At 41.0% G+C, this 23,876-nt stretch overlaps 2 protein-coding genes across 2 annotated transcripts; one reads left to right on the top strand and one right to left on the bottom strand.

Annotated features, from left to right (window-relative positions):
- Positions 1 to 841: 841 nt before the first annotated feature.
- Positions 842 to 13,980, top strand: LOC310864566 (putative E3 ubiquitin-protein ligase HERC6; the record flags this gene model as incomplete). The annotated part of the gene is made up of 23 exons (XM_083773255.1): positions 842 to 1,106; positions 1,790 to 1,946; positions 3,258 to 3,340; positions 3,463 to 3,690; positions 3,811 to 3,902; positions 4,073 to 4,200; positions 4,427 to 4,581; positions 4,965 to 5,020; positions 5,162 to 5,253; positions 5,364 to 5,423; positions 5,595 to 5,691; positions 5,801 to 5,987; positions 6,944 to 7,107; positions 7,319 to 7,444; positions 8,714 to 8,812; positions 8,998 to 9,138; positions 10,546 to 10,686; positions 10,925 to 11,091; positions 11,669 to 11,735; positions 12,289 to 12,359; positions 12,878 to 13,061; positions 13,300 to 13,402; positions 13,736 to 13,980. The coding sequence occupies 23 exons, from the start codon at positions 842 to 844 to the stop codon at positions 13,954 to 13,956; spliced, it is 3,084 nt and encodes a 1,027-aa protein (XP_083629381.1). The 3' UTR covers positions 13,957 to 13,980.
- Positions 13,981 to 15,104: 1,124 nt separating this feature from the next.
- Positions 15,105 to 23,022, bottom strand: yif1b (Yip1 interacting factor homolog B). Its single transcript, XM_083773845.1, has 8 exons — positions 22,894 to 23,022; positions 21,397 to 21,505; positions 20,330 to 20,459; positions 19,203 to 19,307; positions 18,755 to 18,891; positions 17,222 to 17,377; positions 16,757 to 16,850; positions 15,105 to 16,660 (listed from the first exon to the last, which is right to left on the bottom strand). The coding sequence occupies exons 1-8, from the start codon at positions 22,928 to 22,930 to the stop codon at positions 16,505 to 16,507; spliced, it is 924 nt and encodes a 307-aa protein (XP_083629971.1). The 5' UTR covers positions 22,931 to 23,022; the 3' UTR covers positions 15,105 to 16,504.
- Positions 23,023 to 23,876: the final 854 nt, after the last annotated feature.

The raw sequence follows: 23,876 nt of genomic DNA, 5'->3' as shown, positions 1-23,876 counted from the left end.
GCACTACAGCGCCGAAACAGCGGTAAAATAGGAGTATGAATCGGCCCTAAGGGTGGCAGCGGGGGCAGTGTCTTGAGTGTACAGGGTTTGATGAGGGCCCAGGTAGGGCCTGTTGAGAACCGGCTGCCAGGCTGTGGCTGCAGTAATAACTTTAGGGCAGGCCCGTCTAGAGTTTAAATGGACAGGTATCAAAAGGGAGACATTGAAAAGGAAGGATGGTTTTTAGCAAGGAAGCTTTGAGTGGTCACATGAGGGCTGCGCCATGACACTTTCATGGACACTTTCATGGGAGCCAAACTACCCGGAAGTTTGTGTTCAAGTTGGAGCTGTCCGATATTTCATATTCCATCCTAATTGGATAACATTGGCTTTCAAAGTTTGCAGGATTGACCCCTTTTGAAACAAAAAGCCTCAAATCATGAACGCAGCTTGCAATTTACGTGAAATCTTTCACAGACTTTCCTACTAGGCTGAGGAATATATCCCACAACCTGACCTGGTGGAGACCTGTGCCCCGAGGAGCACTTTTTTCTAGTTTGAACTAGTTTGACAGCCAGGTACATGGCATGATTGGCAATTTGTGCATGCATGGTCCCTTAATTGACTCCCTTGAGGAATCCGTTGAAAACCTGACCCAACTGAACCCCCTCAACTTGCTTCAAGGACCCCTGTGTGAGCTGTGGGTGGGTTCCCCGACAGTCAGACCCCACTTTGAGAAATTTTAGATCTGCCAATCAATAACGCTAAAGCAGCACGTCTACTCTACAGCTTCGGGAACGCCCATTCTTTAGAAACGTGCTTACAGTCCACTAGGCCTCGGACAGTTAAAGTGAGCTACATCATGGAGAAAGAAGAGCAGCAGCTGCTGTACTGCTGGGGAGATAATTTATATGGACAATTTGGTCCACAGAACGCATCCAGTACCGAGCTGTGGCCGGTGCCTGCAGTTCCCCAGTGGCCATGGAGCTGCCCTGACAATGTCACCAAAATCAGTTGCGGGGAGAAGCACACTTTATTTGTCACTAGGAACGGAGATGTCTTTTCATGTGGGAGCGATTCCAGAGGACAGCTTGGCAGACGGCATATTTCGGATCCAAAGATACCAGGTGAGTCCAATCACAATCCTCATTCATGTCGTCTTTCTTTTTATTTTAAAGGCGCATGGTGTGCATTTTGGTTACTGTACATCTCCTGTTACTGTAACAAACTGTACACTATCAGTTACCTGCTTTTTTTGCTGGCGCAGGCAACTTGAGCAAGCGCACGTTTGTCGTTTACCCATCCAAACGTGTTTAAATGTTTATGTCTTAACTTAACTCTTAATTAAGCTCACACAGTAAAGTACTATAACAGTTTAAACTGTTATTAAACTGTAGAATAAAATGTGGACTTAATTAAGTCCAAATTTTATTCTGACCCCTCCACGAAAAGGCCTAGTTGTCCTAGTTGCCCTTATCCATCATTTATACATTATGGATAACAGTGTGGACTTAAACTGTACTCGTCTATAGTAGGCTACTCTAGTTAGGTTTCACTTTCGTTTCCTCCATCCTAGGCTTAGCATTGGGTGTGGTGGAGAATGTTACCAATGTTCTGATAAGAGAGAAAATATGGTAGAAGAATAAATATAAAGGTTGTTCTGTACATGGACAATCATGTCTGACTATCAAGAAAATAAAAACATGGCACTTATTTTATTTGTCAAAAAGGTTGCCAATCCATGACATACAGTACCTGTGTATACACCCCCCCCCCCCCCCCCTGCAAACACTTTACTGTTTGTGTTTAGGTCGTGTGGAGGATCTTGGTGGGGTGTTTACAGTGGCATGTGGTCAGGACCATTCTCTGGCTGTGTGCTACTCTGGAACCCTGTTCTACTGGGGGGAAGAATGTGAAGAACAACCGGGTGCTTGTCCCCATAGTCCACCCAACATTGTAAAACCAAGGCAAGACCTAATAGAACATCTATCTCTATATTTGCAGACTCAATGTGAGTGTGTCTCTGTGTCTGTCTGTCTGTCTGTCTGTCTGTCTGTCTGTCTGTCTGTCTGTCTGTCTGTCTGTCTGTCTGTCTGTCTGTCCTTCGCTTATCTCAAGAAGCATTTGACTTGGCGTCACTAGAGGGTCCAAGAGGGTATGAAGTTTGCAATTCCTCATAATGTTTTTATGCAATGTATGATTGACTGTGTCCTGTGTTCATGTTTGATACTGATAATAAAAAGGAAATGGTATAGAGCAGGTGTTCCCAAACTGTGGTACGTGCACCCCTTGTGGTGCGCGAACGCCTTCTAGGGGGTGCGTGACATGAAAAGGGTAATGGTGGTTTTATGGTGTTATTTAGCAGCAAAAACGGCAAATTCCGGTAAACCACTGTTGTAAGAGCAACTGTGGGAGTAGCAGCTGTATGTCTCTCAGTGTGGTGACATTCTGTGATTATTTGCCATAGTCATATTTTTAAAAAAAAATCATTTTCGGCCAAATACAACGAGACTTAGCGCTGGGGGGTGCGTCAGCTAGGTCAGGAGGTAACACGGAGGTAAGCACGGCCAATAAAGTTGGTATAGAGGGCATGCGCATGCATTAAGTGAGTGGCAAATGGAGTGGCAAAGTCAGTGGCAGTCGTTTAATGCAATCAGATAGGACTTTTCTGTTTGGATGTATGGGCTGTCAAGGCCAGAATGTAGTTTTTTGCCACTCAGTAAGTAACCTCGCATCACCAGGCTTTCCACCGCCTCGGAGGAAAGCCTCCTCTCTGTTTCAAAAGTCTGTATGATCCGGGCTGGGGCCGGATGATGTGGTTACGTCAAGTTGTAGTATTGTTTTGTAGTCGCCAGACAGGACGAACAGGCGGTGGCAACTTCCTTTTCCCTCTCAATAAAAGCTCTCGTAAGCGAGAGCTTTTATTGAGAGGGAAAAGGAAATTGTCGCCGCCTGTTCTTCCTGTTTGTTGTAGGCAAACCATTGCCTACAACATGACGTATTAAAGCATATCATCCGGCTCCAAAATGAAATGGTGCCCAGGCTACTCAGTAAGCGTTCCTGCATAACTTCCAGGTGCGATGATGATGTCACGCGCATACCCTACATCACAAGCTTTAAATAAAACTCAACTTGAAATGGTTAAAATAAAGTAGATTTTTGAAGATGGACTAAAACAAAGGCACACAACATTCCATTAGATTATGATCAGAAGTTATACAGTATAAAATATGTAAGAGTTTTATTTTAACTTTTTAACTATTTCCACTAACCTACAGACATGTCCCCCTGCCGATACCAGACCCCATCCCAGTGGTGCAAGTTGCTTGTGGAAAATCCCATTCTTTGGCCTTAATTAAAAGTAAGAAGATATTTCAAAACTGGACGAAAGTAGAATTCTGTTTGTAATTGTTAAGATTCCTTATGTGCTCAAAAAGTACATGTTATGGCTTATAATACGGATGTTTTCTTTGTTTTTTTCAGCAGGTGACGTTTTCTCATGGGGCTCAAACAGTCATGGTCAGTTGGGTCTGGGGAAGGACATTTCACTGCAGCCGTCACCTGCCCAGGTTCTCGCTTTGACTGGGACAGCAGTGAGCCGGATCTCAGCAGGAGGGTTGCACAGTCTGTTCCTCACTCTTCCAGGCTTGGTGTATTGCTGTGGTGCCAACAAATACGGTCAACTTGGGCTCAACCGGGTGGATGAGAAGGGTACAGACAACTGAAGACTGAATTAAAACACCCACATACCATTGTAGACCCAGAAATTGAAAGAAAAATAAGGGAAAAAGCAACTCCTCTGTATACATTATTTGTTGTTCTTGTCAACAGGCAGGTTTAATGTGTGTGTAGTACCTGCCCTCAGAACCTTAGACGTGTCTCTCATGAGCTGTGGAATGACACACACTGCTGCCTTAACAAAGGTACTGCACTTCACCTTCTCATAGAATCTCATAGAAATGTTTTAATTAAATGTTGTTTGCTATTATTTGCACAAGTATGTTTTGCCATGTAGATGGCTAAATAGGTTGAATGTTAACATAAGAGTACACTGCAATGATCTTAGTTGTCAGTTCCTAATGTTGTACCCTAGGATGGCAGGGTATTCACCTTTGGAGATGGAAGTCAAGGTCAGCTTGGGCACAACTCCACTGCTAATGAAGTGATACCCAGACAGCTACAGGGTATTGATGGTCCCGCCCTACAGATTGACTGTGGCAGGTATGTACTAAGAATTCACTGCAACTCCCATGTATTTATGATCATACATTATTTGAGATAAGACAGTAGTTTTTGTTTATTGTAAAATCTTTCATTTTGTTTAGGTTAACTCATATACTATCAGTTATTGAATAGGTTCATAAGATGTAGTGATAGTGGTGGTTACTAAGGTATAACTGTGTCTTCACTTTACCCTTTTTATTTTTTTGTGGTTTTGGTCTTCCAGCTACCATACTGTTGTATTGGTGTCTTCAGGCCAACTATGGTCTTTTGGAAATGGGGAGAAAGGTCAGCTTGGAACTGGTATCTTGGAAGGGAGTCTGACTCCCAAGCTGGTTCAGCTGCCGTGGACCACTGATAAACCCACAATCAAAGCCAAAGGTATCAAAGCCAAGGTCACATTTTCTTTTAAAGGGGCATTTCACCCAGTTTCAACGGGTGCAGCTTCATATATTTTGTCCTCACTAATGCTCAGAACTACGAGAATGTACCTGAACTACTTAAGGTTCTACAGTATGTTATGTTTCGTAGGTTCTTTGGTGAAGCTTTGGTCATTTATTTGACTTAAGTAAACTAAACATTATATAACTGTCAGTTGATAGTTGACAAATGACAATTTAGGATTAGGAACATTTATCAAATTAGAATTTGCAATCATTCAAATAATAATAGTAATATGAATCCTGCTATTGTATTAAACCTTCATGGAATCTTGTGGAAGATTCCCATGACACATTTCTTATTGTGTAAATCTGTTTGAACAGACATGAAAATAGTCTCCGGATGGAAAACCAACTTTGCCTATGCTTCATCTCCTGAGGTACTGCTTTAAACCTTTTTCAACTTGTGACAATAATGTTCTGCAGTGCATTGTGATGATTGTTGGTTGAGATTCATGTCAATTGATTGAATGCATCTTGATTGTCTTTGATATGATTACCTTAATATTGTTTCATAATAGAACTTGGAGAGGGAGCAGCCAATCGGAAGGCTAGACAACCTGAAATTGCAAAATTGGCTGGCAACGGACCAACTAAATCTAATGACACTGAGGTTCACACTTATTCTATTCTATGAAGTTATTTCCTAATCATTGCACACATGAAATTGATATTCATCACTGCAGTATTCACAGGCTGGCCAATATGTCTTTAATCCAACAGAGAAATAAGAATGGTGTTTTATTCAAGTTCAGGCATTGTTGCTAGCTTCACGAAAGACGGGTAAGGCCTTCAAGTTCATTATAACTTAAAGTTTTCAAGTTTAAGGCGTTAAATGAAGATGTTTGGGGTCCGAAAAGTACTTTTAATGTACCTGTAATTTTACCAATTTGGTCAATGACTTATTTGGTGGTTGGTTCTGCATTCAACATGTTATGTTGTCTCTCTAATCAGTGGTCCGCCATCAGCTACAGATGCCTTAACAGTGGATGTTGACACTGCTGCCCAGACGTTTGACCAGATGCTGAGAGTACCATGGATCAAACAAACAGTTAAGAGCTAGAGCTTCCTTAACCACTGTTGTTGTTCAACTATTCTCGTCAAATGTTTTTTGACAAGAAACATTTTTGCTTATGTTTGCCTTGTTCCACTTGTTACAGATCGACTATTTTTGTAATGGTCCACTATTGATAACGCTGGTAACTTCAAGTACTGTCCTGAGATCACCGGAGATCTTCATGGTTCTTCTGACATGTCCTCTTCTCCAAGAGGAAAAGGGTGTGAACATGGTGCTGGCCCTGGTCGTCTGTATAGCAGACATGAATGAAAAGACTTTGGGAACACTAAGTAAGTACATTTATTGTTCTGGAGATTTCTTTGTTATCTTCATAGATTTCTACATGCTAAGTAATTTCCATGTCCCTCCCTGGGGAATGGGGACATGATAAACCCAAATATAACTGGTAAACTTATTTCTGATTACATTTATTATTATTATCTTATCAAGATATCCAGTACTTTCCTACATTGTGAAATATTTGCTTACATGTATCTAGTACTGTATAACAATGTATATGTAACAGACAGTTTACACTTACAGTATATAAACATTGTGCCCATTCTCCCATTCAAGAGCATCAATGTCCTACACTACAGTAATGACCCAGGAACACACTGTCTTACATCTCCTTACTGCCAAAATCTAGTGTTCCAGGAGTTCCAGGTTGTTGTTTGGTAATTAGTTATTTTAATCTTTGGTTTATCCATATCCTCATGGCGGTTGTGCAACCATGAGGCTACCAGACAGTGGACTTGGTTAAGAGTGTTCGCCCTGAAACTGGGAGGTCGGGGTTCGATCTCTGGCCAGCATATACCAAAGACTGTAAAAATGGGACCCAATGCCTCCCTGCTTGGCACTCGGCATCAATGGGTTGGATTGGGGTGTCAAATCAACTAATCAAATTATTCACATGCGCGGCACGGCTGCGGCTCACCGCACCAAGAGATGGATCGGTCAAATGCGGAGAACAAACTTCGCCGACTTCGATTTCACACCAACGAGTCCCAGCACTTAGCCAACCAGTGTATAATGTATATAATAATTAATTATTTATTCCCTGCATGACATGTGTGCATGTAGGCTGTAGGCTATAGGCTTTTATTTTTAATTCTGCAAAGCACACTACAGTACATACATAGCATATAACGGTAGAACTGCACCACTGGGCTCCACCCCGATTGGTGCCCGACAGCATTAATATATGATAAATGACAGTATGTGTGTGTTGTATTGTCCTCTACAGGAGGCTGGTGGGCTTCTCTAACGCCCCCCAATTTGACGAGGGTCATCCTGGTGTTCAGAAACGCCCTGTCCTTCATGCTGTCAAATGGCTTTTTGGAAACTCTCAACCCAGAGAACTGTCAAACTCTCAACGCTCTGCTAAAAGTCCTCAAACAGCTCTTCAAAGTTAGTACTCATTCATCGCAATCATTTGTTTTGTTTAATAAACTGTGTGAATTAGAAATGTTAATAATTCAACTGCCTTTCAACTTTCTTATGTTGTAAGTTGTAACCCACCCAAGTGGAACCACAAAACTAAAAAAGAAAAGAAAAGAGAGGGATCACATTTCCTTGCTTAACTTGGATGACCAATTTTAGTTTTTGTTTGATTTTACAGGCAAATAACAAACATGGGTCCCCAAAGGTCCCACTGAGAACCTTTTATGTGGAAGAAATCTCTGGTAATGTGAATCCAATTACGGATTTCATGCTTTGGCGTGGGTGCAACAACGCCACTCTCGAGGTAAGATTTTATTAATGTCATAAAAACATAATATTTTGAACAACTCAACCCGTTACAAACTATGAAGGATATACAGTAAAGCAGCTCCATACTATGGCATAGAGCATGGGTCTTGCCATGGATCCCTGATGGAGATTATTATTACTCGTTTATTTGGAAGGGACAGCACATATTAATGAACACCACACAATACAATGCTGTGTAAATACACCGGATTTAGCAAGAATGCAAATTTTCATCTGTAGTCTCCATACAGAAAACAAGCAACATTAGAAAAAAGAGCACATATAAACAGTACTCAAAGGCTCCAAACAGAAATCATGTTTGATTGATAAAGCAGGGACCCCCACAACATATTGTATAAAATTGTGCTGGAGATTAACCTTTTTCATAGACTTGTTTGACAGCACTATCATCAGTGTTGTTTAAACATGTTTTTGTTTACACATAGTACACTTTGGCTCTGTACTTTGTTGTCTCCACCAGGCCGAAGGCATGTGGTGAGAGTATGTTTTGCACTCCGTCCGTCCGCGTGTCCGTCCGTGTGTCCGTCCGTCCGTGTGTCCGTCCGTCCGTGTGTCCGTGAACAGCTAATCTCGGCCACCGTTAACCCGGTCGATGCCATATTTTGCACACACACTCCCTGGATGCCAACGATGAACCTCTGCCCCAAACTTTCCAGAACGGCCTGTTATAGCGCCACCAGGAGGCCGCTTTGTGCAAAACAAGTTTTTGCACAGTACACCTACAGATTTTGTCCAAACATCACGCAAATTGGTACACAGTCTCTCTAGAGCCATTCAACGAAACGGGTCTTTCAGATTTATCAGACTCCATCCTGATTGGTTAAGATTGGCTTCCAAAGTTCACAGGAGTGCTCAGTTTCAAACAAAATGCTGCAAATCATGAACACATCGCGTGATTTCCCTGAAATTGTGCACCCACATTCCCACTAGGCCGAGGACAAAATGCCACATGAACAATTTAAACTCAGCCTCAAGGTGGCGCTATAACTGGCCGAAAAGTGTTTTTACCTCTAACTGCACGGATCTGTGGATAACCTGGTGGAGACCTGTGCCCGGAAGGGCACTTTTTCTAGTTTGCTCTTTTTTCCCCCTGCCGAAAATAGTAGATCCACAGCCTCACCCTTGGCTACTTTTGTCTGCAGTAGACTTGACAAGTAGCATGAATTCCTCGACCTTAGCTTTAGGGGAATTCCACCGTTTCGATTTCTAGGTGATTTGTAGATTAATTATGATGTTTTCTTAGAGGGATAAGGCAGACACACCAATCTTCTGCTGCTACCCATTTGTCCTTCCCCTCCATTGCAAGTTGGTGTTGATCAACATTGATGCATTATGCTCAAAGGTATGGTATAGGACGTTATGTAAATTACGGTACTTTTTTCACATATGTGTTCTTGTAAATCATGTTCTGTATTGATAAATCTACATGGTTGAAATCTACATGCCTAGCTTTTCTGTAACTATAAGCATGACCTTGAATGGAGGGTTCAGAATGAATAAGTAGTGTACCATTGTTTGTAATTACAGAGATTTCAATTGGCTGCATTCTGGACTGGACGAATGCGACTGGACGTCTTCCTGCTAAAGCTAAGACGGCTACACCTTGTGGAGGACACTTTCAGACAACTAGGTGCAGCTGAACACAGTGCTTTCCGGGGGGAACTAATGGTATGATAAGATAAGACCTTTATTAATTCCGCTGGGGAAATTGAGGCGCCAACAATAGGTTAGGAATGGGAAGGGAACACCATCAGCAAGGTGGCAAAAAGAAAGACAAAATATTTTTATAAATAAGACATACAACATACAATAAACACTGACTACAGACCCTCAGAAGTGCTACATGTAGCATAGTGCAAGACGGGTAACAGTACCAGAGAACACAGTGAAGCATACCATACTAAACGTCTTGTTTCAGAGACATTAGTCTGCTGAGTGAGATGAGCGACCAATATTTAAAAATAATTTAACTTGAGCTTTACTTACATAATGTATTTTTAACTTGTTTGGCTTGTTACCCATTGTACGTCAGAGTTTCCGTTAACAGACTACCCAGTGCAATACCCACTACCATACAACTGACTAAATATGGCCATCCCTGTGGCCAAACCGTCAGAAATGGCTCAAATAGCGTTGATGACGTACATGAGCATACACCAATCATGGAGTTCCATTGTACAATACATGCTCCTGATATTGGCAATTTGGCACACAGGCACAAGTGTGACTTAAAGCTTGGCCATTCTGTAAAGCCAATGTGTCGGGTAGGCCAATCAGGGAAACCAATGTGTCGGGTAGGCCAATCAGGGAAGCCAATGTCAACACCTCCCCAATTGGCCCAAACACAGAGATTCAGCGCATCCTCCACAGACCCACGAACAGACAGATACAGATATTCGTGGTTTTTCAGTTCTCTGAAACTGTTGGTCTATTCTAACACGGAGCCCGCCAGAACCGTAGTAACCGTAGGATAAAATTAGTTGTGCAGCCTGCGAGAACCGTAGCCTATGATTTCCAGGGTTTATATTCTTTAATCCATATTTTGATCGGATCGCGTCGGTAGCTGCCTCTCGTTACAGTCAAAGTGGGACAATTTTGAAGATATGCGTGCATCCACTTGCAATCTATGTGCTGCTTTCAATGGCCTGTATCTCCAAATGTCGTTTCTGGTGAAAACAAGGTTTTTCAACGGCAGACAGCAGGCGCTGTGATACTCGCGGAGTCGCGGTCGGGTTTTTTCACCACCGACCGAGAGAACAACAACCGGTCAAGACACCACACACAGCATTTTGTCATTGTAACATCTGGTTACGGATATTTGGCTCTTCAAAATAAGGGTTGCATGCAATAAAACGTGGCAATGCGCAATAGATCGATTAATTAATCCTGGTGGTCAAACGGCTAATTTCCATTCATCACTGCACAACCACAGGTCGTCTGGGACACACTTTTAAGTCATGTGGTACCCGAGTTATGACAGACACAAAAATTGTGATTTTATAGACTGATGATGGAGATCGATATTGTAACATACCTGCCAGTAACAATTTACAGTTTAACATGTATCTGTCATAGGTGCAGTTTACGGATGACTGTAAGGAAACTGATGTCAACAGAAGAGACTTTTTCTTCTATGTGTTTGATGAGCTGATGGCCCCTGTACCCCATATGTTCATGCACAATGAGACCCAGACACTAGCCTGGTTCCCGACCAAGGTAAGATGATGAGTGGGAGACTCTGTGACATTCATAATTTTCTTTTAAGAGAGCATGTGTGATATAACAAATCCGAGGGTAGTACTGCAGATCTCTTTAACTTTCAGAAAGTTAATTTTCAAACTACAATGTGGTGCGCCATGGCACGCCTATCTCTGCCTGGCTAGACCCATGCTCATATTACTGAATTCCTTCATATTTACTGATCAACCTCATCATGTTCTACATCTATGTACAGTCCAGAGTTGAGGTGAAGAGCTACTTCCTGTTGGGGGTTCTCGTTGGCCTGGCTCTATTCAACCACAGCATTATCCACCTGCCCTTCCCATTGGTCCTCTTCAAAAAGCTGCTGAACATCAAACCCTCATTGGACGACATGAAGGAGTTTGAACCCATTGTTGGAGAGTAAGAATGTTGTACCTGGCACTCATTTGGTACAGGCATCATACACAGAGTTGGATATCACACATGGAAATGGGAGTCTCTGGCAATGATGTTTTAAATAGTTAAAGGAAGCTTAAACACAATATAAAACAACCTAGGTAAAGTGCACATCATATATTAAAATTGGCTATGGGCATGCCAATATACAGCGTTTGGGCATATACATATTTATTGCACCAAACCTCTGGTGCAATAAATGTGTTTCTATCATGCAGAATATTGGCACCTCAGTACCTACAGTAAGTTTTTCTTTCTTTCTTGACTTAAGCCCTTTGCTTCTCTAGGGTGCATAGGCCGTTGACAAATCTTCTCTGCCACTCTGCCATTTCTGTCTCGATACTCCTTCCTTCGTGGGGTGACCTTGTTTTCTTTTTTGCTGGAGGTTCCATTTCAGGGCTTGTCGGGTGATGTTTGTCGCAGAAACTTACAAATTAATTAATACATCTGGAGGTTCCATTTCAGGGCTTGTCGGGTGATGTTTGTCGCAGAAACTTACAAATTAATGAATACATCATTCTGTTTCAACACATATCTTCAGGAGTTTGCGCTGCACCTTGGAAGACTACACTGATGATGTTGTTGATAGCATGCTGATGACTTTCACGGTAGGTTGAATGATCAATCAATAATAATACACAATCTATGTCACAGAAAATATAGAAAAAAACTGGTAATTTATAGATTCATATGTATTTCCCAGACGAGTTTATATATTTCCACCAGGGCCAAATGTATACATTTTGCACGATAAAAATAGTACATCTGTAGAGATCCTATGTTGTACAATATAGTTTCCCACCATGAATTTAAGTACATCTGTAGAGATCCTGCGTTGTACAATATAATCTCCCACCATGAATTTAGGTACATCTGTAAAGTTCCTGTGTTGTACAATATCTCTAAATACTAAGTGAAGTTAGTGAACCAAGTGCACGTTTACCTGGAGGTCTATAGATTTTCCAGGGGAAATGTATATACGTTCCTGTTGAAAAGCTAATGCAGACAGGGTACTAAATACATTTACCAATCCCACCCATAAATGTACACACATACTGATGAATATATTGATATACCTTTTCTAAGATTCCTTCTGTAGACCCAAGTTAGGTGTGGGGCTGTGGGCTGTGATATTGGACATCTAATAATTGTATTCTATAGGTTCGATGGGACGGCAGTGATGTTGAACTTGATCCAAAAGAAAAGGGAAAGCCTGTCACAAGCTCAAACAAGTATGTACTATAGAGTAGAATGTTTTTATTACATAGATTCAGTATTTGCTGAATCTCACTGCTCTGTAAACCTGCATATATCCTCACCAGTATCAGACTATAACTACCTTTGACTCTGGCATAATGGTATGCAGCTTGTTGAGTGAGTTGTTAAGCCAAGTGAATGCCTGTGCCAACAGCAATGCTGTCAACCCAGCCGCGTCAAAGTTGTAGGGAATCAGTCAATAGTCAGTACTTGATAATGAAAGTAAAGGAGTCGGTGATGGACGACAGTGATGCTTGCGGAACTCAACTACGTCTCGTTCCTGACCGCATCACTGTCGTGGCAATAATCACGTTAAACCACACCCTCTCGTGTAATATTGCTTAACTCTGTATTCTGGATATAAAGCGTTCCAAGTTTGTCTGCAGCTCCCCATTCATACAGTGCTGCAGCTACCAATTTACACGATTGCTTGGTTATATTTTGTTGATCCCTTGATTTGTATTGATTTCAATAAATGGCTGCTGTTTACTAGGAAGGAGTTTGTTGATGCTTTTGTCAACTATGCATTCAACACATCTGTGGAGAAAGTGTTCGAGGAGTTCAAGAGGGGCTTCTACAAGGTGTGTGAGAGAGATGTGGTGCACTTATTCCGACCAGACGAGTTACAAAGAGTGACGGTGGGACAAGAAACCTACGACTGGGACGTGTTGAAGCAGGTTTGTTTGCAAACTTACTTTTGAGACCTTTTAAAGTTTAAAGTTGTTCTTGAAGCCAGACAACTCTTCCACAATCTTCAAATGCCAGAGTATATGTACTTCTGACACCTAAAAGGCCTTGTTTGTCATTTCCATTCACAAAAGTGTCTTTTTTAGATACATTTATTACATTAAGTTATACAATGTTGCATTAAACATAAAACGGCAAAATTGTTTGTCATAATTCCATCTACTGTAGAACACTGCGTATGAGGGGTTGTATCACCCCAATCATCCCAACATCATTACATTCTGGGAGGTGTTTGAAGAACTGACAGAAGATCAGAAGAAAGGTTTCCTTTGTAAGTATCATTTTGCTTGTGGTTTTGATTCACTTTGAACAATCGTAACCCTGGTTTTCCTCATGTTTAAAAGTAAGATCCATCAGCCCTGTCCTTAGCTCTTACTTCCGAGATATTTATTTTTGTATTTTTCCATTTATATTCTAGGCTCAGATATTGGTCAGCCAGTATGGGTCTGACCATTGAAATTCAATACTAATGGTTCATGTTGCTGACCTTTTTAGAAATGGCTGTTGCCACTCAAGGCAGCTAAATGTCAAAGTTCACGAGTTATTTGCTAAAATGTGCTTCCTTTTAAATGTGATATGTTTTTCTTTTATTGCTTGTGTTTAGTGTTCCTTACAGGTTGTGACCGTGTTCCCATTCTGGGTAAGGACCAGATCAAGATGAAAATTGCTGTACGGCCCAAGTGTACTGAACTACATTTCCCAGAATCCCTTACCTGCCAATCCCTATTACTGCTGCCCATCTACCAGAGATACCCAGTCAAGAGGACAATGCATAACAGGCTTATGGTAGCCATCAACCACAAGAGAGGCTTCTGGGTGGAATGATGCTGTGTAGACTGAGTCAAAGTAATGCTTAAAGGGTTAGTTCAGATTTTTTGAACTTAAGTTGTATGAAATACTTGCCATTAATATAGTGGTTGCAACTGTATTAATTGATTGCCCGAGTCCCGTGGTGGGAGTTCTGCTCTGGTTTTGGTGAAATATCAAGTAGTTCCGGTCATTTTGTGGGGGGTGCTGGGGGCCACACAGTAAAAATAAATGAATTGACAAAACTAACGTCATTTGTATTGTTGACCTATTTCTAAAATATGAGTGCAACTTTCGTTCTGTTTTTACCACTCTATCACACAGAACTATGTTTTTTGTGTCCATATCACTACGCCCAAAAAATAGTTCCATGTGATAGAGGGGTCAAAGTTCAACGAAAGTCATGCTAATATTTTTTTTAAAGGTCACCAATACAAATTACGTTCGTTTTGTGGATAAATTTACTTTTACTGCGTGGCCCCAGTGCCCCCCACAAAATGACCGGAACTACTTAATATTCACTAAAACCAGAGCAGAACTCCCACCACAGGACTCTGGCAATCAATTAATACAGTTGCAACCACTATATTAATGGCAAGTATTTCATACAACTTAAGTTAAAGAAATCTGAACTATCCCTTTAAGAAAATACATGATGGAAGTTATAGCCATTATGACACACGTTTTTATTTTACAAAATGTATCTCTTCCACGCAGTCTATTGACAATTTTGTATTTGATTACAATGTTTATTTGAGTTTGTAGTGACCATAGCTGTGTTACATATTTTCCATTTTATTTCTAATGTCTAAGAAAGATGACGATGCAGGCAAGAAAGGAGTTGCATTTGTATCACAATCGAATCATCTAAAATTCTAAATGTAGCTGATAGTTTCAGGCTCTGGAAAGACTTGTTTCCAAGAGAGAGATCCGTGTCCAGACAGTCATGTTGAAAGAAACCACTGAATCCATGTGCAGTGGGACAAAGGGAAGTCTGATTTATCATAATGAAGATGTAATGTATATCTTGCAGAGAATAAAATTTTTCCGTTTGGTCCGATATCTGCATTTGCTTACACAATTCCCTTGCATCTGTTGATCAATACATTGTCTGCCGTAGCTATATGGAAGGACTAACATTCAAAAATAAACACCAAAGTACTGTCATCAGTCTTGAGTTGAGTTTATTGTGCCATTAACAGAACAATATTCACATTCTATAGCCTGGGAGGATTTAGGCTAATTTTACAGTAGGGGTTGGGGACAATTAACCTTTGTAAATGTAAACGGCATTGGCTATTAAATTGTTAAAATTATACCTTTTAAAATAAGTTAATTTATATTGGTCTTCATCATACACACTGACATTTTCTGTATTGGCAAAACGATACTCAGTGTCTGAGTTCTGCCTTTCATTTCAATGAGATTAACAATGTTGTACGTGTGCTCCTTAGCATGACAGACCAACAGACAAAAATAAGTTGCATAATGGCACATCATGATTACTTTGTTATTTTGGTAAAAACAAGCTTTACTATTGAACATCAGTTAACATGAGTTGAGCACTGCCCCTTTTATACAGGGTTTCCTAAAGTTGCGAATGTACTGTTTTTAGGCAAAGGGATACCTTCCCTAAAATCACATGCCAGGGTTATGTAAAGTGACATAGTGAATCAACAACTGATGCAGAATGAAACACCATTATAGTCATTAAAGTATTTCAAGTATCTCAAGAGAAAAACACAAATCTAACCTTCACAGACGTTGAATCTTTTCCCTTTATTTAATCTTTCTGCTTTAAAAGCAGTATAAGATTACTCATCCGATCTAATCATGTATTACTTCAATTGAGGCTTTGCACCGTTGCCGTTCCTATTCAAAGTTTCCAGTCAGTAAAACTAACAGATTTCACAACTCCCCTAGGTCTCTTATACAAGGGCCACTTCCTTTTTTCTCTTCACTTATTCTTGCTGAATGTCTGTCCCTGAATAGGGACGCTAGGGTTCATGTACACAACAAAAAGCAACAAGTTAAGATTATTCGACTCTTAAAATTCTCTCTTAGTGAGGATTGGACGGCTTGGCTCACCAGTGGTTACTGTGCTTCCGTCCCATGCGCTCAGAACATTACTTAATTAGATTTCACAGACGCCAACAACCCCCCAGCAACATTTTTGTAATACATGTACTGTACATACAAACATAAATATCTCTAAAAAAACTTAATTACAAATAATTACACGGTATACAAAAACATGTAAAGCCAGTTTCAGCGAGGTGATAATACAAACATTTTCTACACCGTTACATAAAAAAGAGACGATAGAAAAAGCATTACTAATGACACTGGGTTGTGCTGTGGAAGAAAAAGGCAAAAGGTAATGCCACAGGTCTCTGAATGTTCTATTTGTGTGAGTGTCTTTTCTCCATGGATGGGAGACTCGCGAGCCAAGTGTGTGTGGGTGGAGAAGCAATATTACCCAGATAATTTGGCTCCTGTGCTTCATCCAAGTCCAGTTTCTGTGTGTGTGAGTACTTAAACAATGTTTGGCCTTGGGTTCCAAGTCTTATCTGATGAGGTGATAGGTGAGCCAGTACATGAAGATGGGCTGTACTCCAGCTATAGTCATAGTGAGATACATTCTCAGCTGGTTTCTGGCTCCTCTCACCAGCCTGCCTTCTGCTGCAGACTCGGACAGCAGTTTCAGACGGAGGGTACGGATCTGTGAAGGAGAACAGCAGGCGCCATCAGAGACTGCTCAATGTTTAAACCTATTAATGCAATTTTGATGAATGTTTTAGAAAGGCTCCCTACTCACCATAAATACAAAGATGGCTACACAGCACCACAGTAGAGAGAGGTAGTATGCTGACCTCCCAAACATCAGACCTGCTACTATGCCTACAATCATCCTACAGACAAACACAGTATAGTAATGAAATGTCATGTTGTACACCACATATCCACTGTGATTCAAGTCTCCACATGCTTTATGTTATAACAACTTAAGACAATCAAAGTCACAGTGATGACAATTTGGGTAATAAATGGAACATCAAGCAAGAATGGTACCAAAAAGCAAGAGAGAAAATAGCCAGAGCCAGATTGTTATGAACTATGATTATGGGACTGACCTTTATCTGATTGACCCAGTACATGCATAAATTGAATCACTCGTAAGCACCACTGATACACTTGATGCTGTGACAATCAACCACTTTCTTTTTTTGTCATGTTCGGAGAAAGAAGAAACACTCAACAGCACTACAAACTGCCTACATACCCAACGTATTTGTAGCCAGAGAAGGCCAGAAGGTCGATGGTGGTAAGGTCTGTGTTGACGGTGACCAGGTATAAAGACAGGAGGATGGCCAACACCTCCATGATCAGCCACACAAAGGCTGAGCTGGCCTGAACACCCAGTAACTCGGGAGAAAACCTGGACAGAGATAGAGGCACATTCACACAAAGTTCGGGTGAAGTTGCATCATTGTTGAATTTTTGTGTTTGCACACTATGCTTTGTCAATCGCAGCAGGGAACTTTATTAAAGTGATCAATTAATAAACTACACAGTCAAATCCATAGTTGTGAAATTATACTTATGTGCGGCGTAACAGTAGGACGTTAAAGTGAGGGTAGCGTGAATGCAGGGGGTGTGTCGGGGACTGGACGTTACTGTGTGTGTGCGACTGTGCGTAGCAGATCACTAGAACTTTACAAACTTGTTTTGTAAAGAAGACGCTAGCCTACATACATAAATAAACCTGGTAGGTTAATTAATAGGAGTAGCCTAACTGTCTACAGTATACAAACAAACCTACCACTTTTATCCAACTCCAGATCAGCGGAGCAGTCAGGATTCTCGAGTTCCAGATAGACCTGGGCTCATGATCTTCTTTGCTTTTTGGTCTGCCAAATAATATTGCGTCCAGGTCGTCATACCATGTGACCTTTCTCATCACCCGCACTACCACTTTTACTGCATACTGCGAGCACAAACTCTTTACTTTAATGCAATATTGTGCGAATGTGCGATGGAACCAAATCACCTTCATTCATAAATATCCTGTTTGTATGTGTGTAACCTTCAGCATTAAGATAAATGTGATCGTCTGGCCATATTGCGATAAGGGCTTCTATCTCTTCATTAGATCACGTCTGTCCACGGGACATCTTTATGCTGTGTAATAATGCCTTCTACTTCCTCCCGCACAGACATTCAAATTCTTCACACAGGCCCAAACAAAGCGCACTTTCCGACAATACGCTCCAGGATTCATTTTAATCACAGTAAAAGATCCTAGTGTGAATGTGCCAAGAGACAGGGAGAGAGGTAAATATTTTGAAACACTTTACCCTGGCATCCATATTACATTTTGGACATGCAATTAGAGGTCCAAAATAAAAACGGATGCTGCTAATTTGTTAGTTATATAGACTTACTACAGTGCTGCTTTGACAATAGAATTTACCTCTGGATCAATAAATGTATTTTTACTAGAGGCTGTCCAATTGTCATTTTTGCATGGTAGGTTCTATGATGTACCGTCACACTGTATTTATGTATCTGAATTTTTTTACCAGGTCGAACTTCATGTCAGCAACAATGATCCTGAAAGGATGGGACAATGAAATAGGGGTGCCTGGTGGCTCAGCCAGTTAAAGACAATAACACTCCTTGCGAGTTGCGAGAACCGAAGTATGACTCCATTTCTCTCCTCTCACTTTCCTAGGTTTTCTGTCTCTCAACAATGTCATGTAAACCTGTGTGTGTGTGTGTGTGTGTGTGTGTGTGTGTGTGTGTGTGTGTGTACCTATTCTGTGTGCCCAGGGCCAGCCCGGCCACCAGTACATATGTGATGAAGCCCATGGCTGGAATGTAGAGGTCAGGAGCATTCACGTCAAAACGTGGGGCCACCGGAGTGTCCTGTTGATAGCTCACCTCCCAGTTCTGAAATACATTCACAAACTTTTATCCTGTTGGGCTTATACAAGAAATGGATTATTGTCTAGAGTTATAGTACCACTAGTTGGTACCCCTTGTTTCTACATTGTAAAGTCTCACAATTCATTGTGAACATGTTTATCTTAGACTTGTAAAACTTTGAGAAGGCCCATGACGGGAGAATGATTTCATTAATTACTATAACGTGGTGTAAATATTGACTTTACAGCTTGTACATCTATACACTTTAAATTGACATACAGTAGCTTAAAAGATCTAAACAGTCTTGGGATTAGCATGTGTGTACACAGACATACCTCGTGCATGTAGGGAAACATTACCAGGCCCAGCTTCTTCCCAACGTACAGTGTATCCACAGCAAAGTAGTACTTCAGTTTAGAGATTGGGATGAATCTGTCCAACTTAAACACATAAACAGTCACCGTTTGGTTAATTATGGGTGGCCGAGGACCTCTTGTGGTTGAGATGAGGTCTCGTACTTTATTCTAAATAATTTTAAACAATGTTTACATTCTTATCTTAGCTTTAAGATGTTAGGATCATTTTGTGTACATATCTTTATGTTTAGTAGTATTTGTTTTCACTAAGAACGCGAGCGTGCGTCGGCTGTGGTTCTTATTTGACCTGTGTTTATTTGAGTTAATATTCGAAGGGTATAATAGTCGAAGGGTTGTGTGGCATCAGTGCGCATGCGCAAGCTGGCTGTGGTCAGTCAGAGAATGTTTACAGAGTGGACGGTCCAGTGTGTGAGTATGGAGTTTAAATGTCCATGAAAATATACTTGACGTAATTACCATTATATTATACTCATTTGTTATTATTACACAGTCGTTATGTCCGATGTTTATTGTGTTTTCTTTTGTGCTTGTGTTTCAGTATATTACCTACTACTACTACTACTGCTGCCGTTATTGCTACTACTGAAGCTCATGCTAATAAATGCAAAATCAACCACGTGTAGAGTGGACACGGGTCGGTCTAGGAAACTGTACACAGTATAGTTAGAGTGTGTGTGTTTGTGTACGAGTGTGTTTTATAAATAAATGACGAATTGTTGTTTATTCAAGTTTGGCAATATTGTGTGGTTGTGTTGGTTGAGTAATACCATTGATGTCCAACTGTAGACTACCCCATGCGGAGGGCTTTTCAGTTAAGCTAAAGTTATGTTTAAGGTTCATAAGGTGGAACCAAAAGCACAGGGAGAACTTAGTTTAATAATATCCATACAGTCACAGTTATTATTCTTTGACTAAAACAATTGTGGCATTATCACTTTGCACTGTAAATCAGTGAATACAGTGTAAACAGTAATAAAATGAAAGTGTATTAAAAAATAAGTGTATTAAAGTATAATAAAGTGTAATCATCAGGGTCCTCAAGAAATCTATAGCAAAAATAAAATAACCCTGTCTCTTCATCTTACATTCTTGTCCACCATCTCCCGTCCCTGGGAAGCCAAGGAGCTGCCATATGCCATGGCCAGGTTAGACATGGGGTCGGACATGAGTGTCTGGCCAACAAACGCCGATGCTTCATGCCCGGCCAATGGGGTCCTGTCAACATAGCAAAAGATTGAGTGCAATTCATAATTGGCGACAGAATTTATTTATCATTATTTATTACATACAAATTTCAACTAGTTGCTACCCTAATACAGAGATACCACAATAATAGCCTGATGAAAAGTCATTAATGCAAGCTAGGGGTGTTAATAAACCAATAAAGACATCAATTGTGGGGGAAAAACATATTCTGTTATCCATCCACATGCAAATGTTGCCTCAATCAGGTTAATGATAACAGATACCAATACCATCAATACCATCAATACAGGCACACTTTGGTAGGACTTTAGCCCTGTACTCAACATTGCTCCATATAGCATTCAAGTCACCTGCAGTAGGCCTAAACTGACAAAATAAATGGTATCCTCTTAAAATGTATTGGGCAGGGGTTGGATGACAATATAGCCTTTACAACTATATATATATATATATATATATATATATAGTTGCCTTGGAATCAGAGTGTACAACAGTGTCAGCATCTAGTGTTATGCTGTTTGACAGCGGTTGTGTGTGTTGACTACATACACTACATACTTTTGAGTGGTGCAACCACTCCTACAACCAGGAATGTCCGTGTACCTGTGTGTGTACCCGTTTGTATAAGTGAGCACGAGTATGTGACTTAATAATAGCAGTAGGGGGCGCCAGAAACAGTGAGAGGGGTAGTGCTGTGTCTCTAATGAGAGAGAGAGAGGGGGGGGGGGAATTGCACCACTCAGTTCACACGTGTGTGATTTGTTTAAGATGCTTGACAATGTTAGCTAGTTCCTTACTACAGTATATATTGAACTGCTCTTCTCTCAGTCAGCTTGCATTATGGCTATTAGCACAACGGATAAACATAAAATGATCAAATATTTGTGGTCCCAGACTCCAAATCCTACATATTGTAGACAGCAATTACATAACTGGCTGTCCCAACCTGTAACCTCCGCTGTGAGCACCAGGCCCAGCACCACTGGTATCATCAAACAGCTGGCTGGCATGTTGGGCACCATCTGCAGCATTGTTCCGTAGACGCATAGTCGGCTCTAGAGAAGAAATGGATGGAGGGGGATGTCAGAAAATGTAAATGTAAGAATGGAATGTGAAAGTTCTCATTCTAGCCCATAGTATCCAGCTTTGCAGCAAGATGCAGCATGTCATGAGTTGACTCTATCTATGGGTCTGATAGGGACAGTCAAGGCCTAAGCCCTAAGGCAGGGGTGCCCCCTCAGGTAAATTGTTAAACTATTTCCAGCAATGGGATCATATTTTTTCTGGTGGGTAGATCTTGTTGAAATAGTCATGTTGAAAGTAGCTCTCAAGTAAAAAATGTGTGGGCACCCCTGCCCTAAGGTGTTAAACTCACAGCTGATTTGTGATTCATGGCAAGCAAGCAGCCACATGATTACAGATAACTTAATCATGAAACCAGCATGGACTTCAGGATTTCAACTGAGCAGTGATAAGATACAGTAAGCTGAGTAAGGTAAAACCATTTTTTGAGTAGCAAGTCAATACAAACGGTGTAGCTAAGCCTACCATGTGGACCCACCTGCCAGTAATGCCTACATGTATGTCTTTACTCTTTAACTTGTCCTACTCTACTGTATTTGGGTCAACAGTATTCCCTGATCTTTGTACTCAATTTAATGAAGCTCTAAGAGCATTTCTAGGCCAATTCTCTAGGGGAATTTCCGAATTAGTGATCATCATCACATTCTTATCACATGAGCAGCACTGCATCATTCTGCAAAGCAAAACAGTACAGTGCCTCTCCTCTTCATCCCAAAACAACAAAGGATCATCTGACAAGTTATTTTCACTGGTAACATTATTTGGAATGTATAATGCATGTTGGCAGTCAATGGATGTTTATGACTGCATTGGTAATTATGCATTGATACCGTAGTTTGAGAGTATACATTCCCAGTGAATGGTACTACAACGTTAGTTAACATATAAACGTTACCACGTTTACAAGGCAAGGAATACGTTATGTAAAGCAAATAAACAAGTCCAGGGCACGGTTGGTACTAATGTCTACCCATGTTAGATCATTTGAAACCTAGCATTAACACTCAGTTATTACATTAAATTAAGTTATTTTAGATATTAGGTCACCGATTATATAACATAACCATATAGCATTTGAGAACCGCTACGTAGCTAAAAGTAGTAGCTAACCAGCCAAACTGAGCTGACGTTCACGTTAGCGTCTCCTGCCGTAAGATCTGTACTGATCTACAAGCTAACAACCCGTCGCGGCGTTAGCGGTTGTTAGCTTGTAGATCTGTTGTTACGGCCGTCGAAACCGACGCACCTACGGATCTAATTCTAAAAAGAATGAATTATAAAAAACTGCAGCAGAACCAAACTGCGCGGATGCAGACAGAAATGTTTTGCCTTTAAAACAAATTCACGCATAGTAACTTACGCTGTCTGAAGCCACTCTGTGTCGCTGTGTAATCCATCTGGAACAATGTAAAACAGTGTATGTATGTATGAAGAGCTCACAGACAGAATAAACGGGAGACTCCCTCCCGACTCCCAAACAGTAAACACACAAATCAGAGTGTCCCAAAAGTAAAACAACTACCCCCAGTACCCCGGATGTAAAATTTGAGCTTCCGCTTCTTTAAAGGACTACGGGTCATATGCGTCAGTACCATCGGTCATAGTTTTTTGTTTGCCTTGTATATTTTATTCCATAGTATTTATTTTATTTAGGTGCAAACGTAATTAAGATAGTGATATTTTATTTATTCGTGTGGTTAAATTGGTAAATATTTACGTCATAATAAAATGAGCCACGTTGCAGGCTTCCTTGCACGTCTTAAAATTGTCCACATGGTGGGAGTGTTGTCACACGTGTAATGGATGGGTGGACGGTAGCGTCAAAATAGATTAAAAAAAACATCCACGAGTCTAATTTTAGGCTAGGTCTGTGTGTGTGTGTGTGTGTGTGTGTGTGTGTGTGTGTGTGTGTGTGTGTGTGTGTGTGTGTGTGTGTGTGTGTGTGTGTGTGTGTGTGTGCGCGCGCGCGCGCGCGTGCGTGCCCGCGCGCGTGTAGGTGTGTGGGTGCGGGCCTGCGGTAGCCTGGCAAATAAGCCAGACCGAATCAGCCGTCGCACTGTTGTGCGATATTAGTCTGGCTTATTAGCCAGGCTAGGCCTGCGGGCAGCGGGGCCATTCACTGCATGGATAAAGCTCTGTGGTTTGTTCAAATGTGAGATGATCACATCACATCATTAATCTTGTCAAAGTAAGACAATCAAAGTAAGACCATTTACAAACAAATATAATGATTGATTGATTGATTGATTGATTAAGTTTGCAGAATTACAGTAGGCCTACATTTGAAGTACATTACAAAAACTGTTAACTGTGAGTGGACAACACCATAAAGCATTACGCCCA

Source organism: Protomyctophum parallelum (genome assembly GCF_964188405.1).
Source record: "Protomyctophum parallelum genome assembly, chromosome: 9".
Lineage (NCBI taxonomy): Eukaryota > Metazoa > Chordata > Actinopteri > Myctophiformes > Myctophidae > Protomyctophum > Protomyctophum parallelum.
The sequence above is the reverse complement of the archived record's forward strand: the minus strand, read 5'-3'. Positions and strand labels throughout refer to the sequence as shown.